Raw genomic sequence first — 23381 nt, forward strand, 5'->3', positions numbered from 1 at the left:
AATTTCTATGTCTGTGGGGCACTGAGCCTGAGTCCTCTGTGCAAACTGAAAAAGTTACATTTGTGCTGTTTAAAAAGTGTATGCAAGTATGAATGTCTCAGATCCTGCTGTACCGTTTAAGGAAGAATCTTCTGTGCAGCCTGTACTGACTCCAGAACTGAGGTTTGCGGTTTTTGCTTCTGTATCTTTGTACATGGTTTTTATATATAATTTTTTTTTTTTTTTTTTTTGCAGGAACCCCTCTTCTCTTCAGAGTCATAGTCTCCAAAAACCAAATTTGCCATTTACAGAGGAAATACCTTCAAGTGTTCCTGATCAAATAAGAGAAGGTACCTGCAGCATATATTATAAATTCCATAGGTGGCTGCTTCGCACCATACACTGTTAGTAGCCCAGGTAGTCAATTGTCACATGTTTATTGGGTTTTGCAGCATATTATTTCTATTAAAGTAGTGTCTAAAATCTGTTAGTTGCCATAGAGGCAAAGGAAGGTGCAGCTTCTCCCATCACTCTTTGTATGTTTGTCTTTTATACTATAAATTCTTTGGGGGTAAAGTATTCCAGCGTACGGTCAGAATGATTCTTTTATACACAAATGATCCCTTTCTGCTTTTCAATTTATCCAACCAGTAGTGGTTAACTTCTTTGGGTAGAAATGTGCCTGAAGAGAGACTTGGAGATGTGCTAGCTAATCCTGACCACATTTTCTGGCAAAGACAGCTCTTCAGAGGCAGATGGCGCTGAGACAGAGGTGGGACTCCTAGGCTTGCCACAAAAGGCCCTGTGGAAATCAGTCAGTCTCAGTGGTGTTTCCTGAATGCAGAGGGTGCAGGGGGAAAAGGGCAGTGGGGGTGAAAGATAAGTACCCCTGTACTCTTTCCCTCTCTTCTTATCCCATGATTCCCACACACTGGGTGCTGCAGCTATCCAGCTTAGAGTATGGTGAACTGTCGGCCTACAATCTTGTGATATCTGTGTTAAACTTAGTTTCTTGTGGACTGTAGGAACCTCACTACTCACTTCAGTTCATATGCACAAACCTCAGCTGTCTACTAAGCTTGTTGACTGCACTTGCTCATTTGTTTTGATTTTACTTCTAGAGCCCAGATATGAAGACTTTCCTGGACCAGGACCTTCAGGAATTGTAAATAATAATAAATTGAAGTGCCCAGAATACACAAGGTAATTGAAACCAATCATTTATCACTTCAGAACTGATGCATCTTGGCCTCATCTCTTTGAACTGAGAAAAGCAGTTAAGGGCATAGGTTCTCTTTGTAGGCTGTGGAGATGGTGGGGAGCCTGTCTTAGCAATGTTCCATTCAAGATTTCAGAAATTAATGTCAAATTCAATGGGGCCAGATCTTTAAAAGAGCTCTGCTCTGATTTATGTCCCTAAATGAAGGGGCCAAAGTTGATGAGCACTTTGAAAGTCTTGCCCTTGACTTGCCTGCTTCTGTTGGAGCTGAGTCCTTCTGAAAATCTGGTTTGTTGCCTCCAGGTCTTTCAGATTCTTGGGAAAATTTTAAACTAAAGACACAGTGAGAAAGCAGCCAACTTATAAATGTTGGGAGTTGGATGTATAGCATAGTAATCTAAACAGAAAATGGTCAAGAGACCAGGCAGAATATCTGGTTAAGTACATCGGACCAATAGAGACCAGAAATGGTAAAGGTAAATCTGGATGTTAGGATTGTTCTGAGAGAGGTTTTTGGCAGGCAACACAGTATGCTGCTACATACCCACATACAACCCTGTAGATCTCTGCGAGCAAGCAAATAATAGTTCCACTGTAGAAAGCTGTTAAGCGTGTCTTGAATGCACTCTTTCTGTACTTATATAAAACCTGCTGATAAGGTGTCTTAAAAGAAATGGATTGACCTCCACAAATAGCCTCTGAATGATTCCTTTTGATTTATACCCCATTTTCTCTAATGAGACTTAAATCTCAGTAGGTTCTCTAACAAGGAGATACTGTAAGTGAAATACACTCTTGCCTTTACTGACTTCATATAACATCACACTTCTCCACAGACACCCCCAAGGAAGCAGCATTGCAGGAGGGCTGGTTAAAGGAGCTTTGTCTGTTGCTGCCTCTGCCTACAAAGCACTGTTTGCTGGACAGTCCATTGCAGAACAGGTACATATCTCTTGTTTTCTGATGCACTATGTGGATTTTTTTTAAGAACTTTAACCTTACATTAAAAATATTAATTATGTGAGTTTGTTATCCTGTATCGGGGTAGAACTCCTGTCCTTTTATTCTTGGAACAGTAAAATATTAAACAGGTTTGGCAGTAACTGTTTCAACTGCAGGCACTAGCACAGTTTCCCTGACTAATTCAGGAAAGCCAAACAGATGGTTAACTGGGGGACGTTAGTAATCCTAGCAGTTCATACAAAGCAATAACTGGCTTAATGCCAACTAAATCTGAAAAGTTGGATCATGTCAAAAGGGAGCTGAACTGTCAGAGTTGAGCTCTGTATGGTTATCACATTGACTCCAGTGTCTTGAAGGTTATTTCTATTCTGCAGTTTGATTTAAGATGTAAAAATGAGGGATATGCCATTTCCTTTGCCAGGAAAGATTTACAGTTATGTATTGTTGACTGAGTTGAGATGAAGTTATTGGAGGGAGTGACTTGTATAAAATAGTGATGTGATTGGACAGCTGATGTAATAATAATCCAATGTAATGTAACTTTCGGCCAACTGGAAGAAGGAGAATTGTTTCAACCACTCTGCCTTGAAAAATGAGTTGCCCTTCAGTGAACCACCTGTGTCCCATTCAGCCATAATGTCTTTAGAGCGTCTGCAGACCCTTGTTTTATCTAGTGTAATAACAGTCATCTGTTGCTTGGTTGTGTGCGCCTTTTGGGATTGGCTAATCATCTCACTATTATTTCCACCACTAATAAATCTCAGTAGCTGTTTTAAGGCTTTTGTATATTCCAATATGGCTAGGAACTATTGAGTTACCTCCCTATAATAAGTCTATTGGCACTGTTTTTCCTGACAGCATGGAACCATAAAAGTTGCAGATGGGAGACACCTCTTAAGGTATGCCTTTACTGCAGCTAGACACCTGCAGGTGGCCTTTACCAGCTGACTCGGGCTCGCAGGCTCCTGGAACTGTTTAATTGCACTGTAAACATTTAGGCTTGGGATGCAGCCTGAACTATGGGATCTTCCCACTTCGCAGGGTCCTAGAACCAAGTCTCCAGCCCAAGCCTGAATGTCTGCACCACAATAAACAGCCTGTTAGCCTGAGCCCCGCCACGCCGAGTCAGCTGGCACGGGTTGGCCAAGGGTCTTTAACTGCAGTGTAGACATTTTCCATCTCGTCTTCTGGCCAGTAAGCATACCACAGTTATTTTCATGAGTAACTAAAAAACCAAGTTACTCATTAAAATAATGATTTGCTCACAGTCCTAAGATTATTCTGTGTTTTCTCCAGCAAGGAACTTGCATTGATTTCTAAATACATCCTGATATCATATCATTAAAATAAAATAAACCAGGTGTTTCCTGGAAGAGATCACTGATTTTTCTAAAATGTTCTGTAAACTAGGACAGTTGATGCTTAGTGTGAAATCAGTATCACTGCTTAATACTAGCCATAGTGCTGGCAGACACTTCAGGTTCCCCAGGATGACTTCAGTTCTAACCCTTTCTGATTGCTCTTCATACACAATTTTTTTTATGTAGGGTGATGAAATGTACAACCACATATAAAGAGTGGCTGTACCTGGTCCCTGTCCCAAAGAGCGTAGTTTGAGAGGTGATCCTCCTGTTGACTTCAGTAGGGTAGGACATGGTAATCTTGATTCATTTGGAACACGAGTCAATACTTTAATCCATCTCTGAATGGCTAATGCACTAACTACCTGCACTAGATGGCCCATGCAGACTAATTCTCAGTTGCTAAATGAGACCCTAAAAAGTGAGGTAATTTCAAATGTCAGAGACTGTAAACAATTTAGCTGCAAATAAAGCTAAGATTAGCTTTAAAATTTTTATAAAGTATAAAGTTTTCTGCTTTGAAATAGAGATGACTGTTCAGTCAGTTCAGTATTTTGAATTTAAAGGGTTCTCTTTTCTTTAAGCAGCCTACAACTACAGAAGAGCAGACAGCCACTCTCCTAGCCAATCTGTGTGAGATGGGATTCTGTGACAGGCAGTTAAACCTGAGACTGCTGAAGAAACACAACTATAACATAGTGCAAGTAGTTACCGCATTGCTTCAGATCAATAACAATGACTGGTACAGCAGCAGATATTGACTTCTCCTGGTAGCCGAAACTCCCATACTTGACCAGACTGTTATTAAACACCACAGCAGCAGACTGCTCCCAGGCTTCCTTCTGGTTTGGGGTTGGGGGATAGAAGCACTTCATTCCCATTTTTCTTGAACTCTTGATTTGTTCCTTCACTGAAATCTCAAACACACCACCTGCGTCTAAGAATTTTATGAATCAAAGACCAGAATTTTAACTTTGCTTTAGACACTGGATGGATAGATGAATAAGTTTTAAATCTGATTTGATACTAATCTCTTGTATCTGGGAGTTCAGTAGAATTATTTTAAACTTCTCCAACACAAGTGACAACTTCCTGTTTTACTGTATAAGTTGTTTTTAGGCAGTTGGGATATTTGTTCACGCTGAGGTCAGCAAAAGAAAACATTGGGAAGAGGGGCCAGACACTGCTGTTAAATGTAGTCTTACCTAATCTTCAAGATCTGCACACAGCTAGCAGGTTGCCCCTTCTACTGAGATTTTTTTTTTTTTTTAAATTGACTTTTTTCTAATGCATGATAGAAGTACTAATTAGACTAAAAATACATACTAAGCACACTTTTTTTTTTTAAAAAAAAGGGGGGGTGCTCACATGAAAGACACCATTTAAAAAAACAAAAACCCATGACTTAAAATTTATTTTAAAATACTGAAAGTATAACCAATGTTAATTTAAATGTACTTAATGAAGGTCAGGAATTTCATTTTTTTATTTCATTGTAGATAGAATGAAGCATGAGAAATCGATTCACCAGCAGTTCCTGAACAATATCTGCAATGTGAATAGTACAAAATTTGTTTCTTTGCTGAAGAAATACAAAGTCACATAGCCTGCATAAGAGAGTTTCTTAAATTAGAATAGAACTATAGGGAAAAGTCCACCTATGAATCCTTAGGGACCTTTTGCAAAGGATGAAGGTTTGACTGTTACTTTTTCCAAATCACTGCAGTGCAAACCTTCTGTTTTATTGATAAAGAACTGAAGAATATGATAGGTCAGGCCTATATGGGTGTGTGAATTCTAGTTATGTTTGGGAATGTGAGTAGGAGTGAGAGGTAGGATTTGGTTGACTTCTGGTTTAAAAAAAGCATCAACTCCAGCAGCATTAACTACCCAGTCTCTTGATGAATCAGGTTATGCTGTATACAGTTATATTGTATGATACATTGCCATTTTGGCTTATGTGCAGTTTTTGAGAGAGGTGAAAATCTGAGAAAATAATTCCCCTTGAAACCTGTCAGGGCTAGGGTTTGATTTTTGGAAGTGACGACAAACCATCAGTATCCACTGCTGTGCAGTAGTGTGCCTGTACTTCGTAACGTAGAACCCAGTCATTTGGATTTGACAACAGTGTTGACTACACTCTTATTTTGAATCTGTCATGGTGTAAGTGAATTTTTTTTGTCCTTGCTACAGCAAAACTCAGACCATTGACAGTATCGAAAACGCATTAAATTCAGATCTCTGCTGCTTCTAATTAAGGTGTTTAATATTTTGACAGGATGTGGATAAAGAGTCCAAAGCAGTATCAGTATTGTGATTGACTATATAATAATCGTTAGCCATACAAATATAAATTAGATTCTATTAAATAAAGTATTAGAAGAAAATGTGTATCAGATAAAATTTTGTTTAAAACCTATTTTTATAGAAGATGCAAGATAACAAATTGTTAAACATTTATTTTGAAATACAGTGAGACTATTTTGAAGTGTGTTTCCCCAGTACATTTCTATCTGCTGTGGACCAATTCTAGATAATTCTTCACTTGATAAAACTACAGTTTAATACTTTTTCCATCACCTGCAGTATGTGTGCAAACTCTGGTCTGTAGTATTGTAGCTCAAGCTTACAAAGAATGAAATGATGAGGATGAAGTTCAGTTGCTGTTAAGCATCTTACTTTGACCTGGATTGTTCAACAAAAAAAAATATTTTTTTTTTAAATTCATACCTTTATACTAGGGTGGGTGGGGGTTTTTTTGTTTGTGTTTTTAAACAAGTTTCCATTTGAGCTACTTTAAGTAGTTAAACACTAAAAGATTTGCAAGTAACACACTTCATTTGAGATTGAAACCCTTTCAAGTTTGCAAGACCTATTCTCTTTAGTTTCCCCCTCCAAAATGCTTGGTTGGGTTAGTTTTACTGTTGTAACTCTAAGCCATTCTCCTGTATCCTGATCATTTTAGATAATGTATGCTTGGACTTAAGATATATTTCTGTTGGCTTTGTATATTTTGTTAATGATGCATGATATAATTTATAATATATTCCATAGTGCAGATAAGGTCTTTGTATATTATTTAGAATAAGCACTTTAAAGTCTTCAAATGTGATGTTTAAAAAAAAAATAAAATAAAAATCTTTGCCTCGGTCCTTATAATAAAATCCTTAACTATTTGTTGTTCATCAAACTCTTAAAGTGTACTTAGTAGCCTTGCAGTGACGCAATGGGGGTGACAAGTACATTTCTGATATTATTAGCTAGTAGGATACTTTGGGTTTTTTCCTTTCACTTAACTAGTGATGACTGTCCCACTACACATATTCTTTATCAAGAAAAAGTTCATTTATGTTAGGTAGTAGGGTTGAGAGCAGGAAGTATGGAACAAAGCATCTGAACAATTCCAGTTTTGGCACAGCTTTGGTGAGGGCTCTTATGCAATCTTTGACGCAAAAGGAGATAAATACGGCAAGGTTAAACAAAGATGTTGAGGTCACTTAACTAATGTTTCTATGGAGCTGCTGAGCATTATGATTCTGTAGCTGTAGTCTGAGCCAAACTTCTTACTCCTAGCTGTGATTTAAGTGGACATCTTGGTTCATTTCCTCATTCTGTTGCTACTGTCTGGTAGAAAGTGTTGCTGCTCAACTTTTATCATAGTTCTGTTGAGCTGTAACCACTGTTCAAAGGCTGGCTCAGGGACTCAGCATATCAAGTAAGAACAGCGACCCATAGACTGTGACGCAGCCTAAAACGTCTCACTGTTGCACAATCCTCTATGCAATTCTACAGCTGGAGGCAGTTCTGTAGAATAATAGTGGTATAAACAGGACAACTTTAATCCTACTCTCAGCAGTTCTCTACAGCTAGGGTAGTGCCAGAGCAGGGGATTAAAAATCCTGTGTAGACAATGTTAAACACCAAAATAATGAAACGTGATTGTGGCCATAACAGAACCATAGCTGTGCCTGCTGGATTACATGATCATACAATGGACCTAAAGGTGCTGATCTGCTCTGCCATCCTTTTGTGATGTTGGCAGGTAAAATGCATTTGGTAGTTATTTGTATTATCCCTTTCTACTTAATTACTGTTTCAACTTTCCTGAAACATCCTCCTCTCTCAGCCAGCATTAGTCTTCCTCTGACACTACTGTGGGTGAAATTTTTGTGCAGTCTGCTCTAAATCTGCCACTGGTGGTAATACCAACGTTAAACCACCCTCAGCTACTGTACAGAATTCTGCATATAGGCATAAAGTTTCTTCTCTTTTCTGTTAAAGGGCACAGTTTGCTCACTGGCACTGGATTAACAAACCTAGTCTTGCTGTACATCTGCACAAAAACAGCCCCGGCCTTGCTGCGGGAGGACGGCATGCTTTCCTGCTCCCCCCCTCAGAAATGCATTTCCACCTCCAAAGGGCCCACTTGATGAGGAAGTGGGTCACAGGTTTAAGGAAACTTCTGAAACCCAGCAGTGGGGCTGAGAGGGGCTGTAGAGCGGCCCTGTTCCTGCTGTGTGAAATCCAAGGGTGGGGCTGGGATTTCAAAGGGTGCTTGGATGCAATGGCCGTACATGCTAGAATGGAGGGTGCAGCTGCACCCCTGGGTGTGAAGTGGTTTCCATTATAGGCCGGGCTTACGGGTGGGTTCAATGGCTCTCAGCCCCCCCCCCCCCATCAGCCTGTGGGACTCTGCCAGCGGATGTGAAGGCCAAGACTTAACAGGGTTCAAAAACGAAGTAGGTAAGTTCCTGGAGGATCGGTCCATCACTGGCCGTTAGCCAGGCTGGGCAGGGAGGGTGGCCTTAGCCTGCTGCCAGAGCCGGGAACGGGCGACGGGGGGATCAGTGGGCGGTTGCCTGTTGCCTTCACGCCGGGCGGGGCCGCTGGGCTGGACGGACCGTGGGTCTGACCCGTTCCAGCGCCCCGGGCTGGGGGGGAAGCTGCAGGCCCCGGCGCCCCAGGCACAGACCGTGTCTGCCCCGTTAACGCCCCGTCCGCACGCAGGCGGCCACGGCGCGGCCGCCTCCCCCCAGGGCCCCGGGCGGGGGACGCCGGGACCGAGCTGCACCTGCCTCGCCTCGCCCCGCCCGTCCCGCCCCCGGCCGGAGGCGCCTTTGGTTCCGCTTTGCCCCGCTCCCCAGCGGGGCTGGCTCGGCTGCTGCTGCCGCCGCGGGCCGGAGGAGCCGCCGCCGGGGTAAGAGACCGGGCCTGGGCCCTTGGCGGCCGCGGGGCGGGGGAGGACCCCGGGGGGGACCTGAGCGGCCCGGCCGCCCCCCCCCGCCCTTGTTTTGCCTCCTTCCCCAATGTACCCCCGGCCCAGGTACAGCCAGCCGTGGGGGCCCTGCCCTGAGGGGGGCCCCAGCACTGCCCCCCATTGCATGTCCCCCCAGCTCCCTTCCACAGACACCCCCAGGTACAGCCAGCCATGGGGGCCCTGCCCTGTGAGTGGGACCCCAGCACTGCCCCCATTACATGTCCCCCCAGTACAGCCAGCCATGGGGGCCCTGCCCTGAGGGGGATCCCAGCACTGCCCCCCATTACATGTCCCCCCAGCTCCCTTCTACAGACACCCCCAGGTACAGCCAGCCATGGGGGCCCTGCCCTGTGAGTGGGACCCCAGCACTGCCCCCATTACATGTCCCCCCAGTACAGCCAGCCATGGGGGCCCTGCCCTGAGGGGGATCCCAGCACTGCCCCCCATTACATGTCCCCCCAGCTCCCTTCTACAGACACCCCCAGGTACAGCCAGCCGTGGGGGCCCTGCCCTGTGAGTGGGACCCCAGCACTGCACCCATTACATGTCCCCCCAGTACAGCCAGCCATGGGGGCCCTGCCCTGAGTGGGGCCCCAGCACTGCCCCCCATTACATGTCCCCCCAGCTCCCTTCTACAGACACCCCCAGGTACAGCCAGCCGTGGGGGCCCTGCCCTGTGAGTGGGACCCCAGCACTGCACCCATTACATGTCCCCCCAGTACAGCCAGCCGTGGGGGCCCTGCCCTGAGGGGGGCCCCAGCACTGCCCCCCATTGCATGTCCCCCCAGCTCCCTTCCACAGACACCCCCAGGTACAGCCAGCCATGGAGGCCCTGCCCTGTGAGTGGGACCCCAGCACTGCACCCATTACATGTCCCCCCAGTACAGCCAGCCATGGGGGCCCTGCCCTGTGAGTGGGACCCCAGCACTGCACCCATTACATGTCCCCCCAGTACAGCCAGCCATGGGGGCCCTGCCCTGAGGGGGATCCCAGCACTGCCCCCCATTACATGTCCCCCCAGCTCCCTTCTACAGACACCCCCAGGTACAGCCAGCCATGGAGGCCCTGCCCTGTGAGTGGGACCCCAGCACTGCACCCATTACATGTCCCCCCAGTACAGCCAGCCATGGGGGCCCTGCCCTGAGGGGGGCCCCAGCACTGCCCCCCATTACATGTCCCCCCAGCTCCCTTCTACAGACATGCCAAGTCCAAGCCACCCCCAGCCTTGTGCCTAGAGCTAGTCATGGAGGAACCTTGCCCCCATATCCTCCCCAATACTTGTAACTTGCTCCCCTCGTACAGGCACCTCCTGCCTCCAATACACTGGTGCCCTTTTCCCCATGTACGGAGCCAGTTGTGGGGGATCCCTGCCAGGTAAATCCAACCCCCAAATCTGTTACCTCCTCCCCCAATCTGATAGGGCCAGAAGGAAATGAGATAGCCCTGTTTAAAAGCACTGAAACTGGCTCTTAAGCAAGCAGGAAACTGATGAGCCATGTCAGCAGGAAACATATCACAAATAAAAGGGCTGAGCTTGAAAGATCTCATGCAAACCCCTACTCCCTCGGCCCCTGTGAAAAGGGGTCCTGCTCCTTCCTAGCCACTTGTGCAAGCTCACAAACACCACAGTGGAACAGGGGAGCAAATGGCACAGGTGCTGTGGCGGCCTACCAGGACTGTACTTTTGCAAATGGAGGGGCAGATGTTCAATACTAACCAGGCAAGCGAATGGCAGTGTGTTAGTAGGCACTGCAGAGGTGTGAATGGCACCCTTGGATGTCTAAAGCTGTGTCATTCCTGCCAAACCACCCTGGAGTTCAAACCCCTTTACTGCTCATCCCGAGGAAACCCTGTATGACTGAGAGAACTGAACAGAAATCATGGCACAAGTTCCCAAGCCCAGACACAATCTCCCTCTTGGGGAAGCAGTGTTAACTCCTATGGGGCTTCTGCTATACCTAGCCTCAGCTCTCCTAGAGGCCAGTAATCCATGGATTCCAAGGCCAGACGGGACCACAGTGACCATCTGGTCTGATCTCCTGTATAACACAGGCCAGAGAACTTCCCCACAATAATTCCTAGAGCAGATCTTCTAGAAAAATATCCAGTCTCTATTTAAAAATTGTCAGTGATGGAGAATCCACCACGACCCTCGGTAAATTGTTCCAGTGGCGAATTACCCTCACTGTTAATAACGCATACCTTATTTCTAGGCTGAATTTGTCTAGCTTCAACTTCTAGCCATTGGATCACGTTAGACCTTTGTCTTCTAGATTGAAGAGACCATTATCAAATTTCTATTCCTGTGTAAGTTCTTCTAAACTGTAATCAAGTCACCCCTTAACCTTCTCTTTGTTAAGCTGAATAATGAGCTGCTTGAGTCTGTCATTGTAAGGCTGCATTTCTAGTCCTTTAATTATTCTCGTGGCTCTTCTCTGAACCCTCTCCAGTTTATCTATGTCCTTGAATTGTGGGCACCAGGCCTGGACACAGTATTCCAGCAGCAGTCCAGCATGATGCCTCCCCAAATATTTTTCAGTTACTGCTTTCCAGCATATAGTCCCACATCCTGTTAGTATGGCCTACGTTCTTTGTTTTCAGATGGATACGTTTCCATTTATCTGTATTAAAACACATTGTTTGCTTTCACCTAGTTGGCCAAGTGATCTAAATTGTTCTGAATCAGTGACTTGCCCACTTCATTATTTACCGCTCTCCCAATTTTTGGTAAATAACTTAATCAGTGATTATTTTGTTTTCTTCCAGGTCATTGATAAAGATGTTAAATAGCTTAGGGCAAAAAATCAGTCTCTGTAGGACCCCACAGGAAACTCACCTGCTTGATGATGATTCCCTGTTTACATTCACATTTTGAAATCTATCGGTTAACCAGTTTTTAATCTATGTAATGTGTGCCGTGTTAATTTTATATTGTTAGTTTTTTTTAATCAAAATGTCATGTGATACCAAGCCAAACACCTTGCAGAAGTCTAAGTATACTACGTCAACACTGTTACCTTTATTTACCGAACTTATCATCTTGTCAAAAAAAGATACCAAGTTGGTTTGAAAGGATCTATTTTCTAGAAACCCATAGTGACTGGCATTAATTACATTACCCTCCTTTAAATCTTTATTAATTGAGTCCCATATCAGCAGCTCCATTATCTTGCCCAGTATCCATGTGAGATTGACGTGCCTATAATTACCTAAGTCATCCCATTTACTGTTTTTAAAAATTGGCACAACATTAGCTTTCTTCCAGTCTTCTGGAACATCCGTGGTACTCCAAGATTTACTGAAAATCATCATTAACAGTCCAGAGAGCTCCTCAGCAGCTCTTTTAAAATTTTGGATGTAAGTCATCTGGACCTGCTGATTTAAAAATCTCTATTTTAGTAGATTCTGTTTAACATCCTCCAGAGATATTTAGTGGAATGAAAAGTGTGTTATCGTCACTCTAGGAAGAGACTGCACCATTTGTGTTTTCCTGCCAAATACAGAACGGAAATATTTATTCAAAACTTCTGCCTTTTTGCATTATTACTGATAGTTTTACTGTTTCCATCTATCAATGGACCAATACCATTGTCAGGATTCTTTTTGCTAATATATTTTTAAAAATTTCTTACCGTCCTTAACTCTGCTGGCCACAGATTTCTCCTTGTATTTTCCTTATTGATTTTCTACGGTTCCTTAGTTCTGATTTATATACATTACCATCAGCTTCACCTTTCTTCCATTTATTATATTTTATTTTTTTATTTTTTATAGCTGCCTTAACCAACTCCAACCCAGGTTGTTGCTTTTAACAAGCAAAGCCTTCTTGCCTCTTTGGCCTAGCATTTGCACACAGCATCACTTGCGATGCACTTGTCTGTTGTGGTAGGCAGCGAGCTGTCAGTGCTTTGGACCTTTTGAAATGATATTCGTTTATCAGCTTCCAGCACCATCCTTCAAACCTGTTTTGTTCTTTGATCAAGGAGTTGCTCTTTTCTTGTCTGTAAAGTGCCATGCACACACATGGTGCTGTATAAATAATAGTAGTTACACATTCAGTGTGGCTTCTTCCCAGTGCCCAGATTATCTACATACATTATTAGGCCACCTTTTTGTATCTTGCAAACCACATCCACCCAAGCCCTCTCACTCAGGGGTTAAGCATATAAGAGCAATTTTATACTGGGAGTGAAGAGTCACAGCTAAAGAGTGCTGTTCTCCTAATGTACTGCAAATTAGCAAAGGAAAGGGTTTACCTTATGCTTGGCTTTCCCTTGACATCAGCAGGAGTCTCCCAGCCCCTATAGTCTTTTGTCCCAGTTGATGAAAAAACACCGCTTTAATTCCTCCTCCTCCTCATTTTATACTCCTGGAATAGGAAAACAAAGCGCAAGTATTAACGGGGAAAATTGCTAGGGTAAGAGGCTGAGACCAAACTGGCTAGAGGAATCTTTGAAGCCTCTAGCTGAGCAGTTCTCAAACTGTGGGTTGCAACCCCATTTTAATGGGGTCACCAGGGCCAGCATTACGCTTGCTGGGCCCCGCCGCTTGGGACTGAAGCCGAAGCCAGAGGGCTTGAGCCTGGGGTGGCAGGGCTCTTCCCCCCCAACTCTGCCCAGGGTCAGGGGGCTCAGGCTCTGGCCCCCTCCTGTCTGGAGTTGTGTAGTAATTTTTGTTGTCAGAAGGGGGTCATGGTGCAATGAAGTTTGAGAACCATTGTCTAGCTCTCCAAAGGAAGCTGCAGAGCTAGGGGATGGGTCCTTAGCAGAAAAGCCTGGGATCAAAAGTCGCAGAGTCACTGGAATCTTTCCGGCATCAGAGCCCATGTTCTCCCCTGCAACCTTCCAAGCTGAAGGATTGCAAAAGGGTTGGGTGCTCAGTGGATGCAGTAACTCAGCAAATGGGGTGTCAGGGAGTTGCTGTGGGGAGATCCCCAGTGACCCTAAAATAAAGGAGTACTTGTGGCACCTTAGAGACTAACAAATTTATTGGCGCATAAGCTTTCGTGACCTATAGCTCACTTCATCGGATGTAGCTCACGAAAGCTTATGCGCCAATAAATTTGTTAGTCTCTAAGGTGCCACAAGAACTCTTTTTTTCTTTTTACGGATACAGACTAACACGGCTGCTACTCTGAAACCTTGTGACCTTGTGATCAAATCAGCAGTGCTGCAGTGATTATCTTACCTCCGTACTTTAATGAAGTCCAGAGGCTTCCTTTGTTACCCAGGAATATCACTACTTGCCTCCATGTGATAAAGATAAGTGGCGTCCGGAGTTTGCTAGACTCTGATGGTGAGCTCAGAAGCACTGGTCTGTGAAGTCTGGGGACTAAAGAAAAGGTCTGGATGTGTCTGTGGGTGTTGTGCCCTATCCCCAAATTCTTTTCTCCAGCGCGTGTTTCAAGCAAGAATCAGGAGTGGTTCTTTACGTCCAGCCTCTTAACTTTCTAGGTGAGTGCAATTAGTCTTCCTTTAGGCCCTTTCTGTTGAGAAGCAGCCTGTGTCTCATCTCAGTCATTAAAGCAAGGCTGCCTCGACTAGGGAGCAATCCTCTCTCCTTTCTGCTGGCAGATGACATCATGGAGGAAGCTGCAATCAGATGGTCTGGTGGTAGAATATTGTTCTTTCACTTCTGCTATTTTTCTTCTTTAGTTGCAAACACTCTTTAATAATAAGCCTGGCTCATTGCAACAGCTGATTCACGAGTTTCTGATTGCAAGGAGCTGCAGTGAGCTAGGAATAAGATCTGAGAAGTCATTCTGGTTTAAACTAAAGGGGAGAGACAAACACTGATCTAATTTTAATTAGGCATGTGTTTAGTAAGATTAAGTTTGGTGAGGGGTTGATGCATTCAAAAGTGAGCACATGCATGTGTGTGCACACAGTATTCTCGCTGCCAATAGGGTGAGTGATCTGACATATGAAAAGAACCTGGGAATTGTTACTTGTAGATTTTTGCAGTGTTGCCACCCGCAAGAATTCAAAAATTCATGAGTCAGACCCCCAAAATTAATGAGATTGGAAAAACCAAAACACATTGCGTTCTTTTTATTTACCTTCTGTTTTTGTAGCCATTAGCTCGTGCTCGAGTTAAGTTTTCCCCTATAACCATTTGGACTAGAAAAAACTTACTTTTCATTTTTTTTAAATTGAAAGCTGAGATTCTGACACATTCCTATGACTCCAGGATGTGGGGCTTTAGGAAGTACTCCAACTATTGCAATATTTGCTATTAAAAACACAAGAGTTAGCAGGACTGATCAGTAAAGAGACGTTTTTTCTGGAATGTTTTTGTTTTTGGATCTAGTGAAAAATTCTCTTTCAACTATGGGTGAAACGTTTTCCCAGTTCTGGAAGGTCTCTGACCAGAAGGAGAGGGGAGGGAAATCGATTCTGCGCAGGAAATCGGCTGGTGAGGATGAATTCACCAATTATGGCACTATCAATGGAGGAGACTCTGCCGCATCCTGCATGCCCTGTGTGGGGACTGTGAGTCGGGGCTGCATCAACTGCCCAACGTGCCAGGGAACGGGAAGAATCCCCAGGGGTAGGTGGCTCTTGTGTGTGCTTGGTCAGTGGTTTTCGGCCTTTCCAGGCACTTCACCAAACTGACCTCTGCTTGTTGCTTCTCTCTCAGCTCTGCGCCCTGTGGAACACCAGTCATGATGGAGCATTGCATGCTGTGACCTGCAATGTCCATCTCTGTACTAAAGAGAGAGCCTGCAATTGGCTTCATCTTGTGTTAATCAGTGCAAGACTGGGGCTGTTGGAAAGTATCCATGCAGCCCTATGTGAGCAAAGCTCGGTCTGTCTCTGTGTTAGGTCGAAGCCAACAAGGATTATTTGAGTTAGACCCCTGCATCCCTCTGAATGGGGCAGCATTTGTAATGAGAATGCTGATAGACCCTAAACTGCAGTGTGGTGCTCTGCAGCCTGATGTGCCCTGTTCACTACTGCACCCAGTGTGATGCATCTCCTCTGACCTGCTCCTCTTATCTTCTGTCTTTCAGAGCAAGAGAAGCAGTTGGTGGCTCTGATTCCATATGGTGACCAGAGGCTGAAGCCCAGACGAACGTAAAGTCCTGTTTCTCCCCTGTTCTTTTAATGCTCTGACTGCGTTTAAATGTGTGCAGCTAGGGTGCACAGCATTACAGGAGGAATCTGTTTGCAGAGGTTCATTTAAAAGCTTTGTTTCTCATCGGGCCCTGAGCTGCAGTGGGTTTGGTGCCTGCAGGGCATCTGTTCTGTGTTGGCTGTGGTCTATACTAGCACTTCTTCATGCAGGAGGGACTGTAGGCTGGGATTCTGGGCTAGTTCTGTTTGAAAAGTGCCACGTGGGACTGCTAACTTCCAGCAGTGACAGGCAGCATGTTTCTGGGTCTGAAACCCACCCCCTTCTGGCCCCAAGATGAACTTGCTACCACTGGCTACTACACAATCCCTTCGCAGGCCCTCATGTCTTGGTGCTCACTGTGTCTGAGCTGGCGCTCACTCCCCCCTGTGCTTGTCCAACCCTGTAGAGACAGGGCTCTAGCCTAGGACAGTGCTTCGGGCAGTGCTAGGCCACTGTTGCAGTTATGGTCCTTTGATGCTGTCTTGCAGGAAGCTCTATGTGTCCCTTGCTGTGACGATTTGTCTGCTGATGTCATCTCTCATCATATTCTTCCTGTTCCCTCGCTCCATTGCTGTGCAGCCCGCAGGGCTGAATGCCTCCTCCATTGCCTTTAATTCCACCATTTCCAGTATCAATCTCAACATGACAGTGAGTTCTCAGCTCGGCGCGTGCAGTGACATTGAGCTCATATCCCATTATCAGTCCATAGCTTGGCTCACTTCTAAGTCTCGGAGATAGCGCGGCAGGTCAGTAGTGAACTAGTTGGCAGAGTTGTGTGCGCATAGTGGGACAGCAGGCAAGACTGGAGTGGCCAGTCAGAAATGAGGCATGTTGGTGGAGCAGTGTGTGATGGGGCAGGAGGTGCTGCCGGGTGGAAGTGAGCTGACTATGTAACAAATGTTGGGAATTGTTTGTCGCTGTGTGTTGTATCTTTCCTCCACTTTCAGCCCAGCCATGAATGTGCAGCACAGGGAGCAAGTGATCCCCAGAGCAGCTCTGGGGCAGGTGAGGAGTTTTGCTCCTGTAACTTAAAGAGCCAGTGACTCTCACCCATATGTGATCTTGGGTGTTTCCTTGAGCCAATCCTCAGCAGAGGGGAATTGCCACGGCCAAACTATGAGTGTCTGAGGACTGGCTGTGGTGCTGCAAGGTGACTGCATGGAAATAGAGCACATGAGTTACCCTTGCTGTGTGAGAGCTTCAGGCTGAGTTTGTCTCTCTCCTTAGAATGTGTTGAATGTAACCAACAACAACTTCTACCCAGTCACTGTCACCCAACTGGACATTGAGGTCTTACACCTGTCCCTGGTGATAGGGAAAACCACCAAGAAGAACCTCCTGAATATCGGCCCTTTGCGCAGCGGCCAGGTGGGTACTGCTGCCTCTTGCTGCCCTATCGAAAGGTCTGGCCCCCTTTGGGTGGGGAGAGATAGTGGTCCCCTTCTCTGTTGCCTTGTATTTCTATTGCCTCAGGGGCAGAGAGTCCCTTCACCCCCCCACTCCCATTCCTGTCTTTCCAGGTGCCCATTCACATGCTGGCCCAGGCCAGTACTTAGCAAACAGGGGAGGCAAAACACCAATTCCTGAAGTCTCATATGGGTGTTTCCTGCACAGGTTCATGCTGTATATTGTAACTATGTTGAGATCTGCCATGTTGTAACTTGGTCCCAACACAGTGTGGATTGGATTTTAAATACTGGCTCTGAGCTGTGTGGAATTGATGGGATAATCTTTAACTCTTTGTGTGCTCAGCTCATTGGGCTGCACTTGTACATGGTTACTGTAATCACTGTAAATCTCCAACTAACTCTTCTGTTTTACTTGCAGATATATTATACAGTCTCCAGTCTTATACTGGACTATAATACCTAGTAAGTATTTCTCAGAGACTTACTTTCCTGGCTGGTAAGTAGCATTAATGTTTCTGGGCTTTTCTCAAGGGGCAGTCTGGCATAAATGTATAACTAGGGCCGTAGCCTCTTTCTGTCTGACCCTGCAGTGCAGCTGAGAATGTGTCCTTTTGACTTTCATATGTGTAATCATGTTGGGACAGAAACCCAGCATGTCCAGTTTAAATTCCTTTCTAGTTCTTCTGCATTAAATGTTTTCCCAGCCTGCAACTGACAAGACTGTATAACTTTCAAATCTAATACCCCCCACAGATTAATCAATCTGGTTTGGAAACGCCTGATCCAGATTAGTCCATCTGTGTGCAGTTAAGTGTATCTACCACCCCCAATCTCTATGAATGAGCAGTTTGGTGATTCTCCACAGGCATCTCATATGATCTGTTTCCTGCTCTGTTCATGGTGGGGGAAGATGTCAGGTGTTGCCGGAATGTGAATTCTCCCATCTTGTTTTGCTTGATGCATTTGCAGGGAGGGTATCACGTCTACACTACAAACTTCTGCTGCATAGCTATGTCTGTCGGGGGTGTGATCTCTGACCAAATCAGCTGCATCGGTAAAAGCTCCTAATGTAGACGCAGTTATAATGGCAAAATGGCACTTTCACCAGTATAGCTGATCTTGCTCAAGGAGGAGAGGGGGGCGTGGCTGGAATAAGCTTTGTCAGCTAAAGGTTTAAAGGAATATGCTTTGCCAGTATAAGCAGCGTCCATACAAGGAGTGCATTGCCAAGTAAACCAATCAGTCCAACCACACAGGCGTAGCTTTCCAAGTGTAGACCTGATCAGAGAAGCACTTACGAGAAGCTTGCACTTTCTCCCCAGGCCTGGGTGCAGACGGGTCTTGTGTGATGAAAACATTGTGCTGCAAAATTAATTCTCTATTTTCTGTCTTCTAAGCAACATCTGCACCTGGATCAAAATTAAAGTCCACAACGTTCTACTGCACTTACAGTAAGTGGCATTTGATTAAAAGCAAATCAATCGCTGTTGATCTGCGCTGTCCCAAACATTCCTCACTGAGGCAATCTGAATTTCCCTTCATATTAGTGTTTTCAGAGACCAAGACTGTTTGAAGTTTTAATTAGTCTTTCCTCAGGTAGGTTTGCAAATATTGCCGTGAGTGTGTAACAGTTACTTTAATTTTAAGGGGAAAGTCACCCAAGCAGAGGAACACGGGCTGACTTGAGCTCCCGGAGGGCTGCAGCAGTGCAAACCCAGAATGTTGGTGAGGTGACTTGTACAGTGGTACTGTTTCAGCCTGCATTGGGAACGGCTATACCTATGTCTGGGGTGAATGGTGCAGGCTGTGTGGGGGAGAATGAGCTTGGCCTGTTCCCCAGAAGATAGATCCTGTACATCCACCATGTGGGGGCAGAGTGACGCAGACTGGTGCTTGAGGTCTTCAGCATTTGAACAAAGACCCCAGGTGCGCAGATGGCTGAGACACCAGGGTGTGAAGGAACAATGCACATTCTCTCTTCTGCAGACATCCTGCCCTGGCCCCATCTTCTGCAGACATCCTGGCCGCAGGGGAGGTCCTGGCCAGGAAGATGGCCTGAAGGCATTGCACTCAGCTTGATTGCACATGAATTGTGCTGTATTTTGAATGGGCAATGCGAATGGCCCACACCAGGCAAGCCAAGAAAGCTTTGCCACCTCCTCCTACGGAGGTGGGAGTGAGTGTGGGCCCACACAATCCTTCCCAGGGGTTGGTCAGTAACATGACCCAGAAACTGACCTGCCATTGACAGCAGTTTCCTGTCTGGCTGCCAGTGGAGCAGTGATGACAAACCCATTTCCAACACTGTTCTTGAACCATGGCTTAGAGTGTGGTTCTCTGCTGTGGCCCATGTGACATCCTCGGGGCCATACAGGTCGTGTTGGATGCGGCCCACATAATGCATTGTGGGCCGCATACGCAGCCCACAATGTTAAATAGGTTGAGAACCACTGACTTAGACATAGTGCGGCCAAGTCCCTGTGGTACATTCTGGGATGAGAATGGTTTGGCCAGTCTGCTCTAGCAGTTAAACAGTCTGTGTCCCCTCTGTACTGAGACCTGTGTTGACGGGGCTGAGTATCGATTAGGATGGTGTGAACACCTGCGGTGGCGCTGGTGCTCGGCCCCAGCTCCTGCAGCCACGCCATCTATTCGCTGGATTCGCAGGCGGTGGAAGGTGACTCAGTGGTGATCTTTGCTGCCTCTCTTCTGTGTTGTGCCACTTCCCAGTGGTGGTAGCCCTGTGGTGCCTGGCATGTTGGGGTACAAACTGTTCTTTGCTGTAATACTGAGAACAGAATGGGAGGGTATATGCTGCTGTCGCGTTGCTTTGTCGCTTCGAATACTCAAGTGCTCGGTTTGTTTGGCATGACCTTTAAGGAGCAGGCAGAGCAGCATAGAGATGCAAAGGCTGTAGCAGTGAATGGGTCCAGTTTTAAAGGCTGTGTTAGAAGAACATTGCAGATTGCTGAGGGGGGATCGCTTAAATGCTGCCTTAAAAATAAATGCAGTCTGAGGGACCCCCCTACAAATGTGTGAAATGGGACAGCTTGGCTTGGACTTGTGGTGTGAGTGGTTTGGAGCTGCAGAGTAAGAAAGACGAAAATTGTCCGAGTGGCTGGGAAAGGCCACAATGGAACTTTTTCTTAAAGTGAATCCCAGAAGAAGATCCAGCTTGGTGCTTTCAAATCTCTTTATAGTTCAAGTAAAATGGATTCTTGTTGTGATTGTGCATTGCAGGGGCACCCTGACCTGCTCATACCTGTGCCACTCGGAGCAGCTGGCTTTTGAGAGCTACCAATATGTGGACTGTAGAGGGAATGCAACGCTGCCTCACCCGCTGTACCACTGCCCACCATGACAGAGTCACTGGACGATGACATTCTCCTGTCGCAAAGGCAAGTTGTACCAGGGATATAGCAACTCCAGGGGCTTCTCTTCCAAGCCATTGTGATTTTAAACAGGACATTTGGCTCTCCCTTGGGAGGAGACTTTCAATCTGCTGCTGTCTCCTGGTCACAGACTGACAAAATTTCATGAACTTGGAACATGGTGCTCTGAGTTTGCAATTCCCATTTGTATCTTGTATGGTGGTTGATGTCAGCAGATTACACACTGTATAGGGAAATTGTTGTATTGGCTGATTCAGAGAACTTTGCTAGGTTGTTAGCTACCTTATCCTGTGCAGTATTTCACTATTGCACTAGGGGAGGCATTACTTGTTGGTCAAATCAGCTCTTCCTGCCAAATAACGTTTTTGTGCCTGTGCCCTGTGGTGTGGGCGCTCTTGGCTGGAGAGTGCCTCTCCTAGTGATTCTTGGGTTGCAATTACACCCCCAGCTCTGCAAAACAGGGAGAAACCCAATTCGAACTGACATCTAAGAACCTCTGGCGCTTAAATAACAAGCACTGAATAATGTGCTAAAACTATGCCTGATTTGCACAGAGAGAGGTAAGGGTGGTGTAGTGGATGTTGGGCCAAGTTCCTCTGCCAGGGAGGCTGAGTAAGTATGTTCATTCCCTGGCTTTTCCTAATCCTACCAGAGGGATCGTCTCGCATGAAGGGTTGTGCAGTCCAGATCGATGCAGCAGCCACGGTCTGTCTTGTACCCAAAGTGATCAAACTGTGCCAGAGCAAGTGCATCCTTGCAGCGTGGAGGGCGGGAGGGGAGGGGAGGGAGGGATTGCTACTTCCCAGAGGGCAGAGGGAGATGAGGGGCCCATCATGCATTTTCCACACAGCACATGCCATTTGCTGGGCTCCTGTATTAAGGAGTTGAACTTTAATAAGTGGCAGGAATCTTACTTGGATAAGAAAAGCTCAGTTCGTGCAAATGCCAGGAAACAACAGCTGCCGTTTATGCCTATTTGCAGCATTTTCTATGAGGGGAGGATGCCTGGCTGCTCTTCCACCCTCTCTCCAGAGACTGGTAGGGTACAGACTCATTCTCTGTAGGAACAGCTCAGGCAGAGGACACACACTCGTGTTACTGCCTGCTAGACCCCTGGGCGTGAGCATCCTCCTCAGATCCCAGCATTGATAATGACTGGCACGTTCTCCCTGGACGGATGGATGTATAGAAATTGCTGGTCATATGATCTGACCCGGAGCGGCCCAGCATTGCCCTAAACACCTCTCCAGCCAGATAAGACATGGTGGGAAAAGCAACACGCATCAGAGCAGTTGGGAGAGGAAACCTTTGTGCCTCAGCAAAGAACTAATCACTGTCCATCAGACCCCTGCCCCTGGGGTGGCTCTCTCAGCAGAGACGCCAAGGAGCCTGACCTTCCTGGAGGTCCCAGCAGGGCAGTGTGCTGTAGCTTGCCTTTCATCTACCTGCTCTGTGGATCCAGAGGTCCAGTCTCCAGGGCTCCCAAACTAGCACATGTCAGCAGACGCACATTAATCATTAAATGTCTGTCTTTTCCTGGTTGTTTATATTAAATCCCTGCCTGAGGCAGGAGTGAGGAAGCACCTTGTGTTCTGAAAGCGTCACTTGTCTGTCGGCTCTTGTCCTTTCCCATCATCTCTCAATGTATGTTTGTATTCGATGTGTTGTTGCACCTGCTCTGCTATTCTCCTCTTGCTGTCTCTGCCCCGGCACAGTCATTGAGAGCTGGCTGTGCTCTGGCACGGCTGTGCCTGTTATATGCCTGCATCAATCCGTTCACAAATAAAAAGGGCGTTGTAAAATCAGTGGCGCTTTCTCCTTATGATCTGTGCTGGGACGACTCTTGAGAATGCTGAGCGGGGGACCTGATTCCCTGGGGAAATCAGTCTCCACGTAGCGTTACAATGGCCCCTGCTGGCCAGTGGGAGTCACTACATATTAGGGCTTAAAAAGGGAGGAGGAAGGTTTTAAATGGGAAAACCAAGGCCCCATGAGAGTGCATCCTGAGCATCCCCCCCAGGAGAGCAATGTCCGGGGCATCCATCAGGGGTTTTGCAGCTACTTTCTGCAGGAGGCCTGAGGCAGGAGTTGCTCTTATCGGCAGGTTGTGCATCGTAGCCTCCTACAGGGCAGTTGTTTCTCTAGCTATAAATATAGCACACGGAGATCAAATTCTATTTGCAGGCCTTCCTTCAGTCCGATCACCTCACATACATCAGTGCATTTTCATCACAACCCACCCCATGAGGAAGGGATGTGTGACTGTTTCAGCTTTACAGATAAGGAATTGAAAGGAAAGGGACCTGTCTGAAGTCATGCAATGAGTTAATGGCAAGGCTGGGACCAGAACCTAGATCTCCTGACTCCCATTCATATGCCTAAGGCACAAAACTATCCTTCTCCCCTGCCTGTTGCTTCTGTGGGTTAGAATTTGGCCTCTTAACTAGAATGTTTTTGGTATCTACAGTGGACTCCTTTGTCTTCCCCTGTGTGGGGTTATTAAAGTTAGTGCGGTTAGGTGACGAAGGATGGAGACCCCACAGTCTCTCTCTATTAGCAGCTGTTGGAAGGATGAATGTTCCAGGGTAGGAAAGGAGCAGATTTCCTGTTCTGCCAGAGTAAAGGGCAGCACCCCTGGATCATTCTATCAAAAAGACTTGTTTCCTTCGCAAATCAGGAACAAAT

General features: G+C 46.1%; 2 protein-coding genes across 5 annotated transcripts in view; both read left to right on the forward strand.

The window, feature by feature from the left end:
* Positions 1 to 6712, forward strand: part of NBR1 (NBR1 autophagy cargo receptor) — a 28895-nt gene extending 22183 nt beyond the window's left edge. For 3 of the 4 annotated variants that reach the window (XM_038385234.2, XM_038385233.2, XM_043503432.1), the window contains 4 exons: positions 235 to 329; positions 1101 to 1182; positions 2035 to 2140; positions 4107 to 6712. In XM_038385234.2, the coding sequence (XP_038241162.1) occupies positions 235 to 329; positions 1101 to 1182; positions 2035 to 2140; positions 4107 to 4283 (460 nt within the window). In that variant the 3' untranslated portion in view covers positions 4284 to 6712. The remainder of the gene's footprint in view (positions 1 to 234; positions 330 to 1100; positions 1183 to 2034; positions 2141 to 4106) is intronic. The other variant, XM_043503431.1, reaches the window with a different exon arrangement.
* A 1846-nt stretch (positions 6713 to 8558) lies between these two features.
* TMEM106A (transmembrane protein 106A) lies at positions 8559 to 22501 on the forward strand. Its single transcript, XM_038385635.2, has 8 exons — positions 8559 to 8719; positions 15089 to 15328; positions 15792 to 15855; positions 16384 to 16543; positions 17123 to 17263; positions 17723 to 17766; positions 18702 to 18755; positions 20545 to 22501. Exons 2-8 carry the CDS (start codon positions 15109 to 15111, stop codon positions 20663 to 20665), a joined length of 804 nt encoding a protein of 267 aa, XP_038241563.1. The 5' UTR covers positions 8559 to 8719; positions 15089 to 15108; the 3' UTR covers positions 20666 to 22501.
* Positions 22502 to 23381: the final 880 nt, after the last annotated feature.

Source organism: Dermochelys coriacea, chromosome 27 (assembly GCF_009764565.3).
Source record: "Dermochelys coriacea isolate rDerCor1 chromosome 27, rDerCor1.pri.v4, whole genome shotgun sequence".
NCBI classification, from domain to species: domain Eukaryota; kingdom Metazoa; phylum Chordata; order Testudines; family Dermochelyidae; genus Dermochelys; species Dermochelys coriacea.